General features: G+C 38.3%; 1 protein-coding gene across 4 annotated transcripts in view; it reads left to right on the forward strand.

The window, feature by feature from the left end:
- The window catches only part of SEMA3D (semaphorin 3D), a 138060-nt gene that overhangs the window by 35087 nt on the left and 78555 nt on the right, over nucleotides 1-24418 (forward strand). For all 4 annotated transcript variants that reach the window (XM_061467283.1, XM_061467284.1, XM_061467281.1 and 1 more), the window contains exon 2: nucleotides 9260-9450. In XM_061467283.1, the coding sequence (XP_061323267.1) occupies nucleotides 9336-9450 (115 nt within the window). In that variant the 5' untranslated portion in view covers nucleotides 9260-9335. The remainder of the gene's footprint in view (nucleotides 1-9259; nucleotides 9451-24418) is intronic.

Raw genomic sequence — 24418 nt, forward strand, 5'->3', positions numbered from 1 at the left:
AGTGAACACAGGACTGTTAAATCTTTGATAACCTGCTGTTTGAACTCACACTGGTGGTAAGTTACTCCTTACGCAGCTTTCTGAAGCTCTTGTTTATGGAAAATGAAACTGTGATTGCTTGTAATTTTCTGCAGTTTTCCAAGGGCTTAAATCAAAAGTAAAATGCTGTGATAAGTGGTATATGGGTCATGGATCTCGCCACAGGAATCACGGCCAGCAATCTATAGTCCCTGGTGAGAAGTCGCTGGCTGGGGTGACTAAGGCACTGCCTGGACATCAAGGGGATGTGGGTACTGGTCCTAAGTGTTGGCGTGACCTTATGCAAATGATGTCATCTCCTACGGAAACATTATAAAAAATCAATTAACCCATAATGACAAGGATAGAGAGTAAAGAATAGAGCCGTTAAGGCTTTTAAACTGCTCGGGTGTTGTGGTGATCAGTACCTGAGGGAAACTTGTCAAGAGGAAGAGATCCACATTAAGTTAGTGACATGTAAGCTTATAAATGGGATGTGTTACAGTGGCTCTGCTGATGCCCTGTCACACGTCTTCCAAATGCAAATTAAATCAAACCAAACCTTTAAAAAAAAAACCTAGGAAGAAAGCAAAGGCATGCAGACTAACAATATAATAACTGGGTTAATGTGCCAACACAGATCACTGCATTGTAGTGTACACATTCATGTGCATATCGTTTTACATATTGGCTGCACAAAATGTTGATCCAAAATTAGTTGGACAATGGATATAAAAAACCTTTATAAAATCCCTCCTCCAATAGAGTTGAAGTGTAGAGTATGAATTATTAAACAGAAATTTGTTGGAAGTGTAAATTAAAATCCTTTCGGCTTTTCTCTCCCTATACTGTAGTTTATATATTAAAGCCCTGCAGACTGTGCTATACAGAGCTCACTGGCAGTGCATCAAATAATGAGGCCATACACTGATGAAAGGAATTCTATGAAAATATGCCATTGGATACAGAGCAAACATATTTGATCAAAGCCCAGCTGCCATATGAAATGCATATTTTTTAACCATCGCTGAACTCTATTATCCTGAATTCTTTTGAAAACTATTAGGTCAGACTTTTACACAACTGACAATGAACTAGGTAATACTGGCAGTTAATGAAACATCCTGTCAGGATTAATACAATAGAAAGAATTAATAATAATAACTTTAAGATGCCAGCTATAGCATGCAGTTGTCTGTCCTTAATATTCATAACATTCCAGTTTTCTCTGAGAGTCCTATAGGCAGCTTTTAGATAGAGCTGAGAAATCTGAGTCCTTACAAGCATTTAAGCAGAGTTCTAAACTATCTGGCAAGACATTTCTGCTTATATCAGGTAAGTCTAGCTACAGATTTTAGCACAATGAAGTTTTTGCTGTGAAATGAAATTAACATTGTAAATATATTTGTATATATAAATCTTCATTCCTTTATTTATTTTTTCTTGGAGAGGGTTTGTTTTGTTTTCTTATTCTGGTTTTTGGTGTTTTTTAGTAGGTTCTGCTGGGTTATGATTGTATGGATGGGCTGGGTAGCCATGGGCAGAACCATTTCTGTCTGCACACAGAATTGGCTGTCTGGTGGTGCCTCTGATGCGTGTATAGCTGAAATGTGTAATATGTTGTCATATAGTATGCAATTAATGGAGCTATACAACAGTAGGAGCTGGCTTCGGCTTGAATTTGTTGGACCAAGGGTAGAAGAGCACTACTTATTTGTATATGTAGATAAATCTTGCAGACAGCTCACTGACTGTGTGCTTTCAGAATATTTTATATTACTTACCTTGCTGCTGAATTGTGCCTAGAATTAAGTACGGAATTGATTCATAACAAATTTCACTAGAGTGCAACGTTGTCTTCCCATCAAGCTGTGTTTTTTCAAGAGCATACAAAATACATGGTAGGGCAATTCTCTTTTCAAGTAACTAACCTGTAAAATAACACCCCCTTGCCACTCGTAACCCCAGAAATACCAGCCAGTCCAATCCTCCAGTAACAGAACTGTCACGGCTAGAGGACTCTTGCTCCACCTCTGCAGATGCTGAAAGGTCTCCTGTGAAAAGAGGCACAGGGAAGAGTTTTTCCATAGCAAACACTGGCAAGTATTCCTGGAGGTGAAAAAGAGTCTGTAATCCTTCCTTTGAGTTGGCCATTGTAGGTGTATGTTTCTTCCAGCAAAAGAATGGTAGTTGCAGGGTCAGTGGTTTCGCTGACTTGACAGTACTGCCTGGGGTTAATTCAGGTTCTAGCAGGACAAATGCAATCTGTTAGTGTTTAAATGTTCAAGCAGGTCTCCCCAAAATGAGCATTTCTTTTCTCTGATGGCCATCATGACACTTTTTTGGCTTTTCAGTATTTTCCCAACAGAAGGCCAAGGCTGTTCCAGAGACAAAGCTTCCTGCATGCGTTCTCTCCCTGTCTGCTTTGTTCAGAGCTGAGCCAAACCACTCCAAAGTGCTGCAGGTGCTGACAGACATTTCAGAGGAAAATTCTCTGGCTCTCTTTGGAAACCTTCAGACGTCATAGTGCTCAGCAGGAAGCGGTTTTCATCTAGTCTACCTTCTCATTAATGTCTCTAGTTCTTGTCCTCCTGCCTTTTTCTTTTCTTGGATACCAAAGTTACAAACTCCATCTTAGAATCAATTTTCATAGCTCAAGAAGTTTTTTTTTGTGGTTTGCAGGGGAAACATGCTGTACTTAAAATAATGTAACACTGAGGTTTGGCTTAGGGTTCCTTTTGATTCTTACACGTTGCTAAATTGCGCTGTACTCTGCTCTCTTCTTTGTCCTGTGTTTAGTTTGTTTTGGTTTTTTTTTAGTAAGCAGATGTTTAGTGTGCTCTCGTTCTAAATAAAGAGCCTATGGGAAGCTGTTAGCATGGTTGTAATATAGAATGGTTAGGGCTGGAAAGCACCTTAAGATCATCTGGTTCCAATCCTTCTGCCACAGGCAGAGGACACATCCCTCTAGACCAGGTTGCTCAAGGTCCTGTCCTACCCGGCATTGAATGCTGCCAAATCTGAAGTCTCAGTTCCTTTCACCAGCAAAAAAGAAACAAAGAATCTGAGATGCATATGCATCTAACTTTAGAGTGAAAGGCATATAGGTATCCGTGTGTGAAAGACTTCAGTTGTCCATCTGACTGGTGGGACATTTTATTTGTTTGCCTACATCCTCTTTGCAATATCATTATCAACTGACAAGTTGCTTTCCATCCCACACTTTTTCTTGGTCAATAGACATTGTGTTTGAGAAACAGGCTATAGACTGCAAAACTACAGGTCTTTCTTTTTTCTTAAGGAGACACAGTGTACAAAGAATTAGAGTTAGAGGCATTTGTTTTATCATCAGTCTTGGATTTATGCATTGTACGTACAAAAGATTCAATGCCACAGATAAAACTTCTCAGAATCACTGTTTCTAGTGATATACATGTCTGTGTGCACGGCTGTCTATCTGCCACATTCTGAAAGGACTGCTTTTATGTCTATGGGAAATCTTTGCATGTAATCCTGATCCCACTGACTCTGACCTGAAAAATATCCTGGTATATTTTGACGATAAAGTGCTCATTTCCTATAATTTTAGGTGCCTGATAGTAAATTTCATGGTCAGATAAGCTCTTCATAGCAATGTGACAGACTCCTCTAGAAAGGTTATCCATTCTTACCAGTATTCATCTCCAAACAGGCTATATGCCTTTTAGAAATGCTTCCATCAGTAGATTTCAGAAAGATGAAGAAAATTATAAAAAATAAACCAAATAAGTGAGTTCATTCTTCTCTCATGTTTCACTTCCATAGTCACCATTTTTGCTTCTGCTTGAGTTTATCTTTAGCTTAATGAACTAAAAATCTAATGTAATCCTCAAATATATTTTCTATCCATTGGAGAGCTTTATTATCAGATGGTTGTCTGCAATAAAAACAAAGTTTTTTTCTGACTCTTTGTTCCTTTAGTTGCATCCCCCTTGTCTCTCAGTCCCTTCATTTTTCTTTATTCTGTTTGGCTCTTCTCAAGTGGGAATTAGAACAGAGATTTTTCTTGCCTTCAAATTACTGGTGTTGAATGGATAGGGTATTAATCCTCTGAGGAGCTCAGTGAAGGTAAAGCCTGTGAAGCTTTGTAAAACTCATTATAAACTGGGTTATGCTTTATATGAGTCTTTTCATCTGGGTATTTAACAACAGCAAAGTCTGCTTCATGACAAAACCTTATCTAAACCAGATCTACTAAACTTAAAGATTTAATTAAAACAAACTAAAAAAATCACCTAATGTAGGATTATTTTTTTTTTTAGATTGTACTATTGTCTTTTTATTTAGTAATCTTTGTTGGGAAGTAATGTAATACTGATCACCCTTTATAAAAGAGAGAACATGGAAAAGAACATTTGCTGCACTATAAACAGCACAAAAGCTACTTAATAAATGGGAGAACAGTGATGAATAATACTGTTTACCAGTTCTTGGATGGAATTAGCTTTAAACTGAGATTGCACAATGAAGAGAAAAGCCTCCTCTGCCAGGCAATATATCAACAGACCATCTACCTAAGGGGAAAAGGAACATCGTTTCAGTGTGCTCTGGATGAATATCTTTGTTATTTAAGAAGTAATTTAAGAATGTCAAGTAAGCCTGGAGATATAATTTTATTTTTAGTCTATTTTATGAGTTATCCATTTTGACTCACATACTCTTCTATTTTTCCCCTTTATTAACACTGAATATTGAATATCCAGCTCATTATTATAGTTTTGAAATACACTGTAGACAACCATAGACATTTTTCTTTTGGAATATGTGTGATAATTTATGTGAGACATCTAGAGGTAAATACATTGGAAACATATATCTATATATTTGTAGTTAAAGTAATATGCTTTAAATTTGTATGCTTATATCATATGCATATATTAGGTACATGTATATGATCAAAAGGATAACATACCTTTCAATAAAATAGAATTGTCGGTGGGGTCCTTTCTGTTTCTTTTTGCAGCTAATTTTTAAATCTTTTAAAGCAGCATGTTTGTCTAACAGGCCACTTATGCTACTTGGTTGATGTCTGCAAGGGACATTTTTTACTCTCTTCTCACTTCATGGAAAAATAAGATAAACCCCAAGATCTCAGACATGGGTAGATGAGAAGAAAAATTCCAGCATCAGACACAGTAGTTTACATGTTGAGACTAAATGGGCTAGGTAACTTCTTCAGCTTGCTTATCAGTCCATTGTGACTATCAGAAATTTTTTCTATTCTATTCCAGCTTTTTTAAATCATCATGAGCCAACTCAAAAGTTGCTCTGGATTTGCAGTAGTTGCAATTTGCAATGTTGCTATTAGAATCAGTATAACTGTGCTGTACCATTTGGTTAATCACTTTTCCTGTATTTGCTGCAGGCTGTTTTCATTGTCCTCTTTGTTGGAGTACAAAATTCCTAATAGCCTCAGAGACCTAGTGCTGGAGACAGGTTTTAAATTATACTCTAATTCGGCATAGGTTTTGTTATGGAATTACATTGAGAGTTATACGAGCTACTGTTAAAAAATTGTGTGTGTTTGAGGATGGGTCACAGTCCTTCCAGCTCTGGACTTCATGACGCCAGGAGAAGTTGGAAACCTATACAGTACTTGCGAATGTGAGATTTAGATAGGTTTGAGCTGAAGGATCTGAAAAAGACTCCCATGAGCACAGAGCTCCCTACTGTCTGTCGTTTGAGAAGGCTGAAGAGCTCTGTTTATTACAACAAAGGGCCTGGAATAAATTATGTTTAGTAAATTGGCTCCAGGTTTCCCTGTTTCAGACAGTAGCTACTGAGCAATCTGTTTTATAGGCTTCACTAAATCTGACCAATTGCAGGGATGTGACACCTCATTTCAGGGACGTGGTATCATGTATGTGCTGGTTACATCCAGCCCCTTCTCTCTGACAAGGTGGCAGATCTACACTTTGCCTTCTGGCAGGTTTAACCTATAGTCCACTATGAATTTACAAGCCCCACAAGGAGGTCCTAGCAGGATGGAGCCAGGCTTCTCAGCTCCCCCTTCAGCATCATGCCTTCCACCCCCAGGAGGGGCAAATAAAAACTCCTTTTTTTCCACTGGGAATACCCGTATTTCAGCGAGGTGTATGCATACCTTCCTTTCCCAGTCGGTCTCACAGGTGATAATTAACACAGTGCAGATATTTCCTAGCTGAAGCCAAAGTGGGAAAGCAGTTTTAGCCTCATCGGTTTTCTTTTCAAGCGCTTTTTCCTCATTTATTTTGGGTCTCTTCATAATGAGGAAGCTTTAGAGTGTGCTGGTGCTTAGCAGAAGTATCGAAGAACTAAAGGAAACAATAATTTTTCCTCCTCTGACAAAGCTCTTCTTACTTTTGAGGGGAGGAAAGAACGGAGGAGTTAGATTTACTTTTAGGCTTTATATTTTATTTCTGTTCACAGGTCTGATTACTTCTGAGCAGCGTGACTATGGCTGTTTTCAGCAGAGGACACTGATTGACATTACATATGCTACAGAGAGGAAGAATATTTCCTGAAGATTAATAGCCAGTTAGTTGGTCTGAAGTTCATTAACCTGAGCTAGTCTGTAGGCTGCTGGAAGGACTTTCTGTGGAAGCTGGAATTGTGTTAGAAGATCATCATAAACTAAAAATATATGTGACAATCTGGCCAGATTGCAATGAATCTAGGACAAGATGGGGTTGGCTCAAGCTCACAGAGCAGCTGTCTCCAGTGTAAACTAACCTCCTTGTGTCAGGAATTAAAGCAAATGTTTTTTCACAGACATTATTCAAATAAAAGAGTAAAGTTAAAAACTAAAAAAAAAACAAAAAAAAAAAAAAAAACCAAAAAAAAATAACAGAAGAAGAAGAAGAAAGGTTTCCATAAACAAAAGAACCCTACATGAAAAAATGAGGTTGTGAGGTATGGCCAAAGAGGCAAGTTTGGTGCTCATCCTCAATTAATTACGCAAATGACAGTGTGTTCAAGCAACTGTTTTTTTTTTCTGTAATTGGCAAATTTAGTCCTGTTTCTTCACTGTGCTTTGCCTCAAGAAAATAAGCCCCATATCCTCTCGTGAGTTCCTTATTGGCTGAGGCCCAGACCCTTAAGCCATGACTTCTCAACATACTTGCAGTGAGTGACTCCCTCTTAATTGCTGATTTTGAATTATGGTTTGTCTCTATCATCCCACTGAAGATGAAGAGGGCTGGTGCCTCTTGTCTTAATATAGTCCTCCTCTTCTTCACTTCCTTTCTTTTCCCCTTTTTCCCTCCCAAATAAATCTCATTAAGGTGATAAAGTCCTGTAGTAGTCTAGTTGGTATCAGGCCTTCATAGTCCAAACACAAATAGATGTATTGGCATGGAAGAAGCGAGGACCTTCCCTCGAGATCTTATACTCTAATGAAGGGAAAGATGAACCAGAGGCATTTCATGTTTATTTTGTTTTCTTTCCAAGTCATCTCATGAATATGTAGTGACACTTGTCCAAAAAAAAACAACTAGTGACACTAGTTCATTCGGAAGCTGAATGTGAGCATTGAGGAAGGGATTGAGAAGACAGAAGCTCAGTGTTCTGCAATAGGAATGATGCTTTGGGGGTTTTACAAATTGTTTCCGTCTCTCTGTTTCCCTGTCATGCCCTTCCTGCACACTCCCTTGTCTCTTGCTATTGACAGAAGGTCTGGAGGCTCAGAGAGCTCCAGCTTCCTCTGAGAGAGGTTTCCTCTGGCAGAGAGAAATGAAGGGGTCTTCTTTCCAGTCCCTTCATGCCAGGAAGGATGTACAGCCTGCATCATGAGGTGCTAAATTGATTCTGGATGCCTCTGCAGCTCACAGAGGTGCTTTGGCAGCAGTGCTGCCGTGAGCATATGTGCCAGACTGCTAGAGAAACTCAGGGGCTGTGCTCTGTGATGTGACTCTCCTAGGCTCAGAAGGAGCCTTTCCCTTGATGTCCATGCAAATGCTGGCTTATGTGGGCACTAGGATTACTCTTTTAATCAGGCTGTTTCAGTACCTTTCAGAAAAGAATTTTCATGGCAAGTCATGAGCCATTAATCTCACCACTAACCATAACATTTCCTTACTCCCTGATTTACAGCGTTACTCAAACACTGACATTTGTCATTTCACAAGCTGTCTCCCTTGACCTCTGGTATCATGCACTTGCAGGGGGGATGATCTGGTCTTGCAAATATTTTCATACCCTGATCTCTGTGATTTATTAACCATCAAATTCTGCCTTCATAACTCAGGATGTCATTTGAAATAATTTTAATATTCAAAAGTGGAGTTATTGGGCAAAAGGGATCTCTTACAACTAGGTATGAGCAGGACACCAGGACTGCTGTTGCTGCTTTGTGTTCAACTACTGTGGTGGCTGTGTGACCTTGAGGAAGTAGGTTCACTGCAGTTTTATGACTCTGTTTTTGCATAGGGAATATAAGGACAGTGATAATTACTTTCATTTGTAAAACATTTTAAGATTTCTAGAATATGAATGACTGTTAGTTAGTGAAAAGTGTTGCAAAGCTGGCTTAGTTGCACACTGTGCTACTGAAGTCCCATATCAGCCTATTGACCCCAGTGTGAACCACTCATTAAAGTTTATAGGACATTTTGGTGGGTGAATTGAGGCAGTTATTCTGCTGGAAATATCATCCTGAGAGCACATTTAAATCCATCAGCTGCATTGACTTTTTTCTCTATTAAAACTAAACACAACTTCTTGCTTTATCCAATTTTCTTAGTTTATTTATGAAAGTTTATGATGGGTATGTACTCACTGTTAGCTCAGCTTGTACACCCATGATATCTGAGATATTACAGTTTCTTCTAGTCATAGCATAAACATACATACCTGTTATACTGAGATAAAGACAGAGTTATAAAACATGAAGATATCCAATGAAGCAGTATGAACTAACAAGTTTCATGGTCACTTTTTATTGGAAAGTGTTATTTTTATGGGTAATTCATTAATTTAATTTCTCCTTAAACTTCAGCTATGCTAGACATTGGTGTTTGAGAGGTTTACATGTTTTTCCAACCTCAAATTGTGTAAGTTTAGTGTTAAAGATATTTACAACATTTTAATTTATGCTAGAGGAACTTACTTTTTTAGCAAATGTATTAAATGAGCTACTCTTTAAAGATAGGTCTGGCTTGTTTTCAGAATTATTATTTATATAACAATGCAAAAAAATCTACAGATGTTTTCTTTTTTCTTCCAGATTAAATTTGGATTGTTTGAAAAGTGGGGAGATATTTCACCATAGTGCAAAAGAAGATACAGAAGAAGAGAGCAGAATGAGAGCTTTCCAAGTACCACATGCCTGCAGCCTGTTATCTTTAGTGATGCTGTTCCTTCCAGTCACTGGAACATCAAAACAAAATATCCCAAGACTTAAGCTTTCCTACAAAGGTAAACTTTTGGGTAGTTTCTCTGATTCCACCCCTTTTGTTTTGATGTGATATTGCCAGCAATTGATTTTTATTATTAACTAGGAAAGTGAAACACTGTCCCTAGAGTTCCCAGAAACACATGATAGGGGCCTTAAAAATAGATGAATTCTTCCTAAGGACACAATTAAATTATCTTTTTTGGATGGAAGGGTACATGTTTGTGAAATAAAACTGGGGTTGTAAAACATTATTTCAGTTTGCTCCAAAAGGATATTAATATGTAGATGAGCCAGGAGTCATTGCCTAAACATTGGCTTCTAGTGCTACTTGAAACGGTGGAAACATTCCCATGTGGCTAGCGGGTATGACGTGGAGTGTGGAGGACACACACACCTTTCTAGAACATCAGGGAAAGTTGAGAGAGCTGCCCAGGTGTTTCAAATGGCACTGACATTTTATTGTTGTAATTCCCTTATCACTAAGTTGGTATGTGAAACTCCTGAAATGTTTTCTTTCTTCTTCCCTAAAGGGGGATTTTCTTAACCTCCTGTGTACCTCTTGTTGAGAATGTTACTGGCTGAGGGGTTTAAATACAGTTGTATTTATGTATTGGTGGACAACTTTTCATAGAAATCAGATTTCTTTTTGCTTTGAGTGTACAGATCGCTTCCACAGTTTTTACAAGGCACATAGATACATCACTGATACTGTATTGTTTAGTTAAAGGAAATGATGTCCAGTTTAGTTATGTCAGCACCCCATCCAGCAGCTAATTCTGCTCTCAGTTTTTCAAAATTAGGTCTTTCTACGCTTTGCAGAATTACACTCAGGGTGGTATGAGGGGACAGGAGGTTGTAAAACCTTCATCAGTGGTTATGATGTGTTTATCATGAGCTTAACACATACAGGAATTTTTTGAGTAAGCACAAGGATATACTATTGAGATTCATGTGCCACTGTGTGTGCTATTCTGCTGTGTATGTATGTGTTTTAATGTGTTTGTGTGAGAGAGATTCAGAGGAAGAGAGATTAAGGCATCTTGACAACATTTTTATAAATCCAGGAAACAGTTGCACTCACTTAAGCCAATGAATACAGAAACCAAACAACCTGACATGAGTTATGAAAGTTAGCAATAAAACCCTCCTTACAGACAGGCAGGCTTTTCACAGCTAGGCCTTTTGAGATAATTCCCAATAGCAGCATATACCATATGGTAGTGGCATTTATTGTGGATTTGACACTCACAATTAGTGAATTCCTCTCAACTTCAAAAGCATACAGCCTTTGGCAGAATCCTGATGAATGCAGTTGGCAGGTAAGGAGGGGGAGAGAGAAAAATTATTTAGGTCAGCACAGGGAAAAAAGAAATCACTGAAATCTTAGTTTAAAATAGTGGCAGAGACCTGCTGGGAGTGGTTGGGAAAATGCCTGAGCTCGTTTAAAAAGACAATGAGTGGATGATTGATATGTAGGCCCTGAGCCAAACTTTTATTAGCAACTTTATAAACCTTTCAGTTTGGCTTGAGGGATATAGTTTCCTATCCAGACTTATCCACCTATATCCCTGTAGGGGGAAAAAAATCAACAGAAGATACAAAATGGCACATAAATCTTAATTTGGAGAGCTGTGATGGAACTGAAAAGCTAAAGGAAAGAGAATATCAGACTTTACTGTACCTTCTCTTCTTTTTTTTTTTTTTGGGGGGGGGGAACACATGACTGTTTTTACTTTTCCACAGACAAGAAAAAAGTTACTGCTTTGTTTTCACACTTTTGCATTGTAAATGGTGCAGGTAGTGCTTGTCATACTGAAATCATATTTTTGTTGCTGATAACAGCGTAACAGAAGTCACAACTAATAGAGTTGTCAGAATTAAGCTTACCTTCCCTCCTCCCCCACCAGGTATCCCAGCCAAAATAACTTCAGTGTTTCTGAGAATAAGGTATAGGAGAACTGAACTGTCTTGCCAGTTCCCATAAAATTATTACAGTCATATCATTGACAAGTCCTGGCATCTCCATTCTTTGGAATTAAGACTCCATGAGGAGGATAATAGGGGGCCCTTTTCCTTATTCATGGAAGACTGACCAACATTGGCAACATCAGGCAGCTCTGAACACTTGGTCACATATATGTGTTCATTTGGCTGCTGAAGATGTTGTCTTTGAAGGGAAGGTTTCATCCCCTTCCAGGTGCAATGTGTTTATGGGGTGGCGTAGCATCATCTTCCCAGAACAGCTGGGCATTTTCTCAGGCAGGAGAGCTGGAAGCAATCAGGGCTTTGCCCTGCAGTTACTTCATCTCACAGCTGCAGCCCAGCACACCTCAGCTGAGGGCTAGGAAATGCTCATGCCCAGAGAGTAGGGAGAAGAAAAGGAATGTCAAGTGACAAATGCTGTCTCTCTTCTGGGTAGTAGTCTTTCCCAGAGTATTGACAGGTAGATCCATACAGATGTTGTGTGTGTGTTTCCAGGCTTTACTTTATAGTGAGAGGCAGAGAATAACCAGACATAAAGGTTGATTGTCCTGTAGGAAAAGATAAAAAACATCAACTTTTTTCAATTTGCGACTATCCTAGATTTTCCGGTAAAAGTACAAACTCCTCATTGCAGATTTAAGCCTATTGCTTTGCTTTACTTTGACTCTTTTCATGGACATGTTAGAAGCAATCTGTGCACTCAAATACTACATTTATTTGAAGTGTGCACCCTGTTTTCTTGTTTGGGGGGCATGCCCCAGCCCAGGTTTGGACGTTGTCACCAGTGACATATCCACAAATTTATATCATTCCTATACAGGAATGCAGCCATGCCCCAAAAGCAAGCCACACTTGCTGTGACCAGTGGTGATTTGGTCAGAAGACCAGGATCCTGCATTGTGACAGATCACATAGGTAAAGGCAAGATGAAGGCAAACTTTGGCTTATGCAACAGGATTTACTTAACACTGCTAGAAACAACTATGGCAGTAATTTAAATCTAATAAACACGAACATTATTCTCAGCTGATTGTTTCTTCTTCACATTGAATGAATTAAGATACAGTCTCACTCCCATTAAAGTCATGGCAAGAGTTTTGCTACTGGAGTAAATTGAAGCAGTGTCAGATTTCCACTCCTTGCTTTTTTCATCTTAAATATGTAAACTAAAGACATGTGAGTCTTTCTCTTTGTTGAAGGATGACAGTGCTAAATCATCAGCTCCACATGGAAATTAGCCATGTTTAAGGATTGTTTAGCTTCATATGGTGTTTTGCACATGATTTTCTTTCCCCTAAGAGTGATCCATTCTTACAGAATGGTGAAAAAGCAAACAGAGGATAACGTTTTGGTGCCAGGAATTCTTTTGAAAACTTGACTGGATTAGTACATTTCCTTAATGTTCTAAAAATGATCCTTTGAACATGCTACTTTACAATGTCAAGTATCCTGTTTTCTGAATGATTTTTGCTTTAAACCTGTTTCATTTTATAACTGTTGAGATGCTTAACTGTTGCATCAGAGAAGTTAGTTTGTTCTGTTTCAGTAAAGCTGGCGTGTTTCCCTGTCATGCATCATTTAATTATGTATATAAATTATAGTTACAATTGTATAGCTCCATGAGACTCATTTAAACTGTCTGTGACACTGTGGTAATCCCACTACTCTGATGAGGGTGTTGCACAACTATGAATGGTTGGAACATGGTAAACTGATGATGTACAAAAAAGCATAGAAATAAGCTTGCATTTCAGCAGCTGTGCTTGCCCTACAGGAAGAGGAAGAAAAGTCAGTAAATATGTGCTTTTGTGGTAATATCAGCAGCTGTAATTCTGAATGTCTATGAAAATCAAGGAAAATATGCTGAGTGAGGAAGTGCTGCTTTTCTTGAATCCCTTGTTTGTTGTTTTCTTCATTTTTGATGATTTCTGATTTCTCAGAAAAATCTATCTGAGATTCCTTAGTAGAGTAACTTAAAATATTTATATGAGAATTGAGACCCCAGCTTCAAACGATTCTCTAGTTATGAGATAGATTTTTGCCTGTTTTCTCTCAAAAAAGCTTTCTGGAGACAGTCAACATTGAGACTTACAATCCACCCTAGGTTAAAGATGGATGGGCCTTTGCTGTCCATGTAAAGAAACACTCTTGTATACGGTACAGACTAAGTATAAACTTGAAGGCATTTATTACATTTTAGTAATGGAAAAAACAGTAAGTTTCTTACAGACATTTTTTTCCTTTTTTAAACTAGTGAACTTGGAGGTCAGATCCAACTATATGTTGCATTTTCTGTCGTATAATTATCATATATATAATGTCCTGGAGAGCAGCCTCCCGTCAGTGACATCAACAGTTTACATAGCAGTTGAACTAAGAATAACCTTAGAGAACTGACCCGTACCAACCTCTTAACAGTGTAAACAGCCTGTAGCTCACAACAGTTGTCTTTTTTTTTCTTGATCACAAAAGGGCCTCAATTGGATAAAAAAAGAATTGTGTTCACAAAATGCCAAACTATTCTGTTGAATGTTCACTTGATTAAATCTCAGAAGATGAGAAAAAAAAAAACAAAGTCTTTCTTGGCAAGAATTTGGGAAGAGTGATTGGCCCTTGTAAAAAGGAGGATGAGACAACATGAGAAAACTGCTTGCCTAGAAGAAGAATGTGGGGAAGATATATGATCAGTGGCATCAGCTTCGAAGAGGGTACTTTCAAAAATATTTGTCTAATTGCACTTTACTAAAGACATTTGTAAAGCAAATCCAATTCACAGTAGTTGAAAGATCCCAACCTTGTTCTCTTTCTATGCACTAATTTGAGGGCATGATCTTCTTGACGTCAGTGAATGTCTAGCAGTGGACATCTGTGGTTGCAGTGCAGGTCCTTGAGTCACATCCTTTTTCCCTTTCCTCCCTCCCCATTTCTGATGTTCCATTTATAGATGAGTTCCTCACAGAAGGGCTGAGGGGTGCAGGGGAGGTCTGTTCTGTAGTCAAAGTCAGAGATAAATGCACAAAGAGATGGCGCAAAGAGACAGAGACAAAATTTCCTTTATCACGCCAGAGTTCTATCAGAGAAGTCAGAGGGACTGGCTCACTGTGGTTAAACAGAGACATTTAGACAAGGGTGGGAGTGACAAAAGTACCCTTTTTCTCACATTTGTGATCTAAATCCTGTCTGTCACAGAGAAGTGCTCTGGGTTGTGCTATAGAGTTTGATGGCAAAGAGGTTACTGAAGGCACTGAAATTTTATGCTAAATTTATCTGGCAATTTTGGGACAGCTTTACAACTCCCTCTGCATCATCCATCCAACCTGGATGTCTTTGAAAAATATTTTTCACTATACATGTAACACAGCAGCACTCTGTGACACCCACTGGTGCCCCAAAATGGATAAATAAATGTAAATATTAATAATTAAAAAAAAGACCCCCTTTAATATTAAATGATAGATTATATGCTTAGGATTGACAGGAGATGATGTTGCACATAACTACGTTTTGCAGACACACATTTCTGATATCTCTTGCCCTATAATTTTTAGTTAGTACGGTCCTATCACAATGTTGCCTAGGTCTACAAGGCAGATGTTGGGTGCACCTGCACATCTGTATGTCAGACTCTGAATGTGAGAGAAGTTGCAAAGCCAACTCCAACATATAATGGAATTAATGCAGCTGTTCAGTGACTTCGTAAGAACTTACTTCCTGTCAACATCAGAAAGTATATCTGATGATAATATTTCACTTTGCCATAGGAGAATATTGTGCTAGTCCAAGCTATAATAATGTGAATTGAGTTTATTTTCCTTGTTCTAAGAGGTCCTTCGCCATTGCCAGTACAAAATTATTTTGAAAACCTATCTTCACATTAGCCAATTGAGTTACCTTGCTACACTTGATTATTTTTTAATCAAATAAAATTATATCTGGAAAACTGGAAAAATCTTTGAAGTTTCCTGAAAATGGTCTTTCTCTACATTTAAACCACATTTTCTTAGATAATGTCCATACTATGCGGCTACCCCAAATAATGACTTAACAGTATTTGCCTATAGTATTGTATCTCTGTACTGCACTTCTGCAGCTATGTAGAGCAGGGCTATTAGTTTTTCCCATGTGAACTCAACCAGCAGTCAGGATGGTAGAAATAGCTAAAGTATTAATGTCCCCACTGTCATTATAAAAGTTCTTGTTCCTCATTCAGAGCATGGGAAAGAAAGATTATCTGACCCATGTCAGAGAGGGAACCCCCCTGCGGGTACAGGAACAAGCAGTTACATGTGGGGAGAGCAAGCAGGAACCTCTTAAAGCAGGTTTGCTGCCAGCAACGGAAATATCTGTTCCACTGGCAGGTAAATCTGCTCGCAGAGGTCCTGCCCTTTGCCTCCTTTCCTGTGCAGGCAATTCTCCTGCCACAGCCCCTGCAGCCCTCCCAAATGCTGCCTTTGCTCCCTGGGAAGTGGGTCATGGTGGTGAGCTGATTATTGTTTCTCAGACCTGGTTTCACCTCTTTTACTGTATCTGCTGTGCCCATCTGGGCCTGGCTTGGTTGAGTTGAGAAACCAGAAGAGCTTTTTGAAGCCAGTTATGAGAAACTTCCTTGCCCTCAGAGGGGCTGTGGGAAGAGTGTTCAAGGACCATCTGCACTTAAGAGATCTTACAGGCTCTCTCAGACATGGTTTTACACCAGCTGAGCCAACATAATTTGCAGCTTCTGGAAAGAGGACATCTCCCTTTTCCCCAGGTACACATACCCAGTTCTTTCCTCCCTCATCTGCTCCCAGATGCATGGGTCTGCCCTTTCTCTTGCACCAGTTCCAGCTCTAATCAGACCCTTTGGCAAGAACGTACACTGTTAGGACTTTATCTTTGTATCTCATTTAGCTGACCATATAGCTTATGAGGACTCTGGTCCCATACTTGAAGAGAAGAATGGCCACCATGGCTTCTTGCTATACACTTGGGTGTAGATCCTCAGCTGATAAAATTATTGCAGGTCCCAGTGGTTAAACTCAGGGTCTGGCTCTAAGTTTTGATGCAAGAGCAAATGGGATATATGTCTATGGAGCATGCAGAGGGAGGGAAAGGGTGGGATGTACACCTTTTGAAGATTTCCATAAAAATCTGTGTTGGTCATGGAAACTGGTTATAACTGGTGTGTAGTATCTGATTACACTAGTGTAGAAACTGCAACTAGTTTTCAATAATAGCAATGATAGGCAACAAATCTGGATTTTTCTTGAAAATAGAGGCACTAATGAAGTAACTAAGAAAGTAAATCTGTTTGGTATTGGTCCTCATTTGCACTGTCAATTCGCCTTCTTCAGGAATAGCTTATGCTCTCAGTATCTTTCCCAAGGCTGTTAGTGTCAATATTAACATGTTTTTCAGGCCTATGCCATCTGACGCTTATTACAACAGTTGTTCATGGCACTGCAGTTCAAGGTCTCTTATCTTTTAGCATGAAACCTTTGTCTGCTTTGTTATGAACATTATGCTTATTAGGAAACTGACAAATACGTTTGAACTTGGTGAGAAAAAAAGTTAAAGTGAAAGTATTATTAAGATATCTGACCATTTTAAAACTGATGTCTTTCATATATAACAACTGTAGGCTCAGTGGAGCAAGTACTAGCGTCAGATGCACAATCTGTGTAAGCGGGTTTGAGTAAAGTGAGTCAGAGTCTCAAAGGAATCTGTCAGCACCTATCTGTAGTGTCAGAGCAGCTGCTGAACCAAATCCAAGTTTCTGTAGCCAATTATACCTCAGATTTATTTGAGAAAACTCCTTGCAGAATTAAATCCCGGACTCTGAAATCCACACCAAAGTTCTCATTTGCTCCAAGTGTGAAAGAGTCCACTTACCTTACTTCTTAATGATGGAATTTCATTGACAAAGCAAAAGCTGACCAAGGATTTAAAAATGTGTCGTGTTATGTACAGCTGCTACCGGATAATGTGGGTGGAACAAATAGCACAACCTGCTGTTGTTTTATCTGGCCACGGATATATAAGCTACAAGTTGTAGCAAAAAGCCCCTCTGTCTGTTCTTAGAATGCTGTGTGCATCTCCAGAGAATATCATGCTCTCAGAACTTTCTCTGAAGATGCAGTTAGTCGAAAACTGCAGGTACAGGTGCTTGAAAACACTCTAGCCGTTTTTGCATCATTCTGAGCAAAGTCAAGCCCAAAATTAAAGGGTCGGTGCTATTTTGAAGGCAAGTGCAATATAATGACAGTAATTTGTTTTGAAAGGAGCAATAGAACTGCATATAATTTTATGAACCATACTTTGATGAAGAGCTATGTGCCTTCAAGGGCTAAATATGATCACTATGTTACATTTTTAACACCTGGATGCACTTGCAAAGTGTGTGTCTCCACTCAAGCAGGAAAGAAAGAGTCCACTGCTTTGGAGTGGAGTGTGTTTATTCATGCAAGCTAATAAAAGTCCTAGATCCCCAAGATGATTTCGATGCTAAACATCTACTAGGTGCAACCCATTGTCAGTGCATTTTTTCATGTTGCCTCTTCCTCAGAATGTAAACAAATCTTCACACTTCATTCCTCACAGCTATGCGTTCATGAGATTCATGCCTTTCTGATTGCAGGCCATATGATTATACACCTAAAGGTAGCTGCAAGGTTTATGAGATGAGATAGTAGAGTAGTTGGAGCAGTAAAACTGATTCACAATCAGTGAGTTTAACTCAGCTTTATCAAATAAGCCAGTTAAAGAGGATTTTGCTGATATTTTCAGCTGAAGCTTATCATCACTCTCTTGCTTTCTGTGTATTTGATTGGGTGGTAGACTGGGAGACACAAAAGGCTGGGAAATGGTTAACCAAGGCATGAATGTAATTACTGTATTTCGAGTTGCTCCAAGGCATATGAGAATTGGGATTCTAGCTAGAGAGAGTGAGAGTGGCATAGTTCATTTAAAGCTGCTGTTTTTGAGGGTCAGTAAATAAATAGGCTGTTTGCAACTATGGAGTTAGTAATGTGTGTTTTCAGAATAGTTTTAGGAATAGGTAAGTTTATAAGTCATCTCCCTCAGAACAGGGAAGAGGTTTTGTCAGCTGCTTGGAACTCGGGTCACTGAAAGATATAAGGAAAATGTCTTATGCTCTTGGAGAGCAATATCCTCTTTCTGTTGGAATACTTTGAAGGAAATCTGAAGTAAGGTTGAAGCGGAAGAAAACAGATTTCATTTAAATGATTCAGATTATTTACCCATTACACTGGCTGATGACCTGTGAGAAATGAAGGGAGAAAAGATATGTTTGGTCGTGACAGTTGAAAGGGATGAAGTAGACATGATGAGTCCATTGTTTGTATGTTCAGGCTTTCATTTAAAGAGGAGCTTTGGTACTACTGAAGTCTGTCAAGGTGCCAGGCATTCTTAATGGAGAGGTATGTATAATGAGATGCCAACAATTATCTATACATCACCAAAGTTCATATGCTTGCCAATCATTTTTATTGAATTACATTTGTCATGCATATTCTTTAAATATCCACAGTATCACTTGGACAAAAAAGTGATTTAATTTTGCCTTGGAAACAGCAGTGAGTTTGCTTACTTTGGCAATTTTGCAAGAAAGATAAACTACTTAAGAAAAGGGAACCTGTGCTAATCCACACTCTTAGGTCTTCTTCAGAAAAAACAGATGTTTCACTCAATACATTTTCAGTTGTGCTGTCTAAAGTTAATTGTTTGGTTTGGCTCTGTGAAGTTTATGAATTGGGCCTTTGCATTTTTTTCAGTAATAACATGAGGTCACAAAGCAGCTTTTAATCATCTCAGCAGTAATAACACTTTACAGTTCATTTGTGCAGCTGTTTTTACTATTTGAATTTATTTGCAGCTAAAACACAACTAAAATACACTTCTATAAACATAAGCAAGAATAGTTTAGTTCATACTTTACCTGTGTGCATTTTTGGAGGTAAGCAACTACCTATTTTGTTATACAGTATTACCATTTTTGCACATTTAAGAAATATTGAGTCACACAAAGATAGGACTGTATATTGATTATAACCCCGGCTTAGACATAGATGAACTAAATAATCTGCAGTACCCTCAATTCCTATCTTGCAGAAACACATCCTTTCACATGAGCATTACTTATAAAAGAAAATCAGACCTTACATCATGAGGCTGGTTCTTCTTTCTCCTTTTTTTCTTCTTTATGAGTGGAGTAGCTATATGAAGATAAGATAATCTGTCCCTTGTTGATGAACAGTGTAAAAATTCTCTTCACAGTTCTGTGTCAAGAGAGCTATTGCTTAGTTACAATTGTCTGTAATGAAGGTTTGAGGAGCATCGTGCATAATTGAGCTACTTTAATTATTTATGATTTTTCTGGGTTGTAAAATGCTGAGGTATTTTACTTTTATCAGAAAAGTATTTGCAAATAGAGATGTGGGAAATGGTAAGTTTGCTGATTGCTGAGCAGACAAATGTGAAAATGTCCTGAAATGCCTGTGGAAGACTGTTCCTGAATTTTGGAATAATCTTTGGAAAAGTTCTCTTTTCAATGTCAACTTCCTTGACCATAATACCCTTCTGGAGAACAGTTACATCCTAAAAGAGGAACATAACAGCTTAACTCCAAAATGGTGTATAAAGCTGGTTTTGGGGGCTACACAGAAAGAGAACCAAGATTTTGATGCAATATTGTAAAAGCAAGGAATCATATTTTCTCTCTTTCCAGTAATGCGTAGGCTTTTGGAAAGGCTCTGTTCCATGAAGGTGGACCTCGCAATCCTGGGGTAACGGACTTAAGGGTCTTTTCGAATCTAGTTGATTCTATGAATATAACAGTTTCCTCCAGGACAAATAAAATTCCTTGTATAGCAATGAGAGCCATGTGACATGCAGAATAAATCACACACACACAATCAATCATTGTCCATGGTGAGATGCAGCTAAACAAAATATAACTTGCTTCTTGCAGTATGCTATAGAGACTAGTAGTAGACTGGAGCTATTCTCTTTGCTTTTGTACAAATACATCTGGGATCAAGTGGATCTTTTAAACTCGGAATACTTTAGGAATCAAGTAAATTTCTGTATTTTTGCTATATAGGCATTCCTTAGCTCAAAAGTTTAGTTGAGGATTCACACAATACCCATGTAAATTGTCACAGGTATTTTCCAGTACATGAAAGGACTTGCTCCCATCCAGTGGAAAACAATGTGATGTTTGTTTTTTCACTGTATCTGAAAATTACAGTATTATGTGTATACAGCCTTTAAATTCAGAGTCATTCAAAGGTGTCATTAGATGTAGATGTTTCGAAACAGGTTGAGAAGTTCCCTTTCTGCCACTTTTGGCATTGCTTATCATTACAAAAATATCAGTGACCAGCCACAAAGGCAGTTCTGAGCCTTGACAGAGCAGTTCCAGGTTGCTGCATGCTTATGGTCACCACATATGACTTGAGGCTAAGAAGTCTAAATGTGCTGTATAAATGTAAAGACATATCATCAGAACAGAATGACAGTTTCTCATTCAAAGCATTTATGCCATGGCTCTGCTGCTGGAGGTTATTTAAGTAAGAAATGATCTTGCTGTTGTGAGCCAAGTCCACTGCGATGCTTTTCTAAATGAATAAAAGTCACTATTCCAGCTTCCACCACTCAGCAGTGAAATATTAACCCAGAAAGGGAGTTTGCTGAATATTCATTTAGTTGTCAGACTGGAAAAAAAAGTATTTAATTTTCAGTAAACCAGCAGATACGCACTATAAATTTAGCGCTGAACATGTACTCATGAAAAATCATCCCTGTAACTAGCTTTGTTTCTGTGCATTGTGAGAATGCTCTTTCTATATTAGCCTGGCTACAGAGATGCAGTAATTCAAATCAACAGCTTTCTCTAAGCTTGAAAACCATTGGGCAAATGTGCTTTTCATAGCAATTTTGTCCAGTATTATATCCGTGATGATATTAAATATACATCACGGAAGGACAACTTCAATCCATAAAATTGGACTGTTTTCTGGAGTAAAAACAATTATTTATTGGGCTGTAATTTAATCAATTCTCTATTAATATTTATTTGACAATTTTTATTAGGTCATATTTCAGTTTTAATCTTACCAGTGGCTGTGTTCAGGGTCTTTTTTCCAATCTCTTTTCAATAGTTAGTAAATAACTGACCAAACCTGATTCTTCACCACTTTGCAGCTTGTGTTGACATTTGCGTCAGTAAGGAATCAGTGTTCAATGCTGTCATTTCAATCTGGAACATTTTACAAGTGTTTTTCTTATGATGCAGTGAAACAGATGACTGTACAAGGCACTAGGCAGGGCTCGTTCCCACTTGGGCACTTCAGTCATGAGACAGCTTTTTCCCTCCCTGTTGTAGCTGTCCTAGGTGTCTCTTTACTGAGAAATACAAGAAGTGTTAAGCATCATATGACAAATGTCCATTTGGGATGGTCATTACAGAGCTTATTCCTTCTGAATAAGAAGGAAATGAGAAGTGGAGAGCAGACTTGGTCATCTCCTTTTAGGTATGTGGGGAATTAGGTCTACATATTTTTGGTGACCAACACACTTGCAAAGGTCCGTGGACTGCATGACTCTAAGCAGTGAAAGTACTTTAGAGCATTTGCACAAGCGTATCATTTATCCTTACTTGGATCAAATTCCTGTGGCTGGAGATGAGAAGGAATTTTCCCTCATATTCTGTGTCTTACTCATGTCCCATGGGTGGGCACTGTGATATGACTGGCAGCTTGTCATCAGAAGAGATTTAAAAGTAACAGGGTGGTACGGATTGTTGTAATACAGTAGCCCGTGAAATTCATGAGTCTCTCCTGTTTATTGGTGTTAATGACGTGAATGAATGATTATTAGATATTGTGATCCTGTATTTTTCGTCTTCCCCCCATCCTATGTACTAACCAGGACACAGAACTGTTAAATAGGGATTTAATATAGAGTGCAGAATTTATAAGGCATTTGTTATATACAGTAAATCAGATAATCTAGTAATACAGCCAGCTTTTATGTCATGGGTGGAGAAGAGAAAGACGTTTGCTTAGAAATTATGTGCTCCAGCAATGCTCAGCTGTACTTTAGAAATCAGCTGAAAAGAATGAGAAATCCCTGGGAGCTAAAACCTCCTGTGATCAGCACCAGAGAACCTTTTCCTAGTAAACAGCTCCATCATAACCGTTAACAAGGATTTCCAGTCACAAAAAAAAAACAGGGAGGAGGTTTCTACATCTAATGGAGAAACATCTACATCACACACAAAAAATGAATAGGGTTTCACTAGAAGTGGCTGTCTGGTAAGAGAGAACCCAGTAAAGACAAGGGTCAAGAGGAGTAGATCCTTATCTCTTTTTGGGTGATAGCAAACTACTGGAGTGAGCAGTTGCTCTGTGTTCTGAGGATATTTCTTTTTCCTTTTAAAATTTGTATTTATTTATTTATTACACTGGCTTGGCTGTTCTTCAGACAGTCTGTTCATCAGCCAGCTCTAGTGTAAAAAGTAGTTTGGATGGGACTTTGGTTAGCGTGATACTACAATAACCTTAAGCTGTTCTGAAGTGATCTTGCTGTTAATTAATAAGCAGGTCTTTTAAAGTGTTACTACTTTAGGAAAAATCTGATGTTACCTTCAGAAAAGATATGTGAGAAAGGGCAGTGCTGGTGTAAGGTAATGTAGGCTTAATGTTGGATTTGATTTTTTTCAATGTGGAGTAAGATTTAATTTCAAAGTACTGCCAAATAAATCTCACCTAGGGGAATAGGAGCTGCAATACAAGACAATTTGTTTTCAGACTGTACCATAATAACATTCAGCAGCAAGCCAGACAAAACCACATGAGCTTAAGTAGAACTGACTGAGCCAAAAAATTATTGTCATGCTTATATGCCAGGTAGTCAGATTAATAATGATAAAATATTTTTTTCTCCCATGGTGCTGTTAGCCCAGTGACAGGGCTTAATCTTTGCTTTGCCTGTCACGTGCTTCAGAAGAGACCTTGGATAAAAAAGTTTTGGTTTGGTTTGGGGTTGTTTTGGTGGTTTGTTTTTTTTTTTTTTTTCCCCTTTTAATTTCATTCAGGCTTTTCTCTGCAAAATACTAGCCCTGGTTTTGATCATGATCAGGAAGTGTAAATAACTTATGCTGTGATTCTGGCTTCTCTAACAGGAAGGATACATTATCCAGTGCCAGGAAGGTGGAAATAACCTTAATTTTATGTTTAGGTAAATACAGAATTTGCATTTCTGTCCAAAGATTTTTGAATAGTTTAGCTTGGAGAGTTTGCTTATGGAAGAGATGATTCATATGTTTAATTTCATTCTCCCCAAATTAATTACTACCCAACAAGACTAAACTCTCGTGCTTTTTTCTATGTGTTTGTGCCTTCCTCCTGAATTATGTCCACAGAGTATTCATTATGCAGAAAGTTATGAGCGTTTTACTTTACAGCTTTTTAGCATTTATACAAAAGAAGCATAGATTCTTTCATTAGTTTCACAGAGAAGCATGTTTTTCTTTTGGAAGGGATTGGAAGCCACTATTAAATCATAGGAAAACTTAAGTGTCAAATTTGTGCTTTTAATAGAGAAAAGTTCTGCAGAGAGGGCAAGGATGCAGGAACACCCATCCACGGCCACCTCTGTAAAGAAATTAAAGACCTCAAGATCTTAGAAGCATTGCTACCGGATGCTCTGCTTAACCTGCCTCCCTATTGCCTTCATTTCAGTATTGTGCCCTAGGGATGTACTGCTCAATGTCTGTTGATTCTGATCTCAATTGAAACTATAGTAATTGAAAACTTAATTGTAGCAAATCTCTATATTGCCACCAGAATTTAATACTAGATAATGGACAAATTAAACCTTGCATTGAACTTCCTATGCATCTTATGGTCGCAACCGTCTTCCAGTTCTTCTTGACTATATATACTTATATGTATGTATGTTATTTATATATGTACATTAATGTATATATGATTATTTATTCAT

The sequence above is a fragment of the Pezoporus flaviventris genome, unplaced genomic scaffold (assembly GCF_033815535.1).
Source record: "Pezoporus flaviventris isolate CSIRO_AGI_PZ_B2104156 unplaced genomic scaffold, CSIRO_AGI_Pfla_v1 ptg000045l, whole genome shotgun sequence".
Lineage (NCBI taxonomy): Eukaryota > Metazoa > Chordata > Aves > Psittaciformes > Psittacidae > Pezoporus > Pezoporus flaviventris.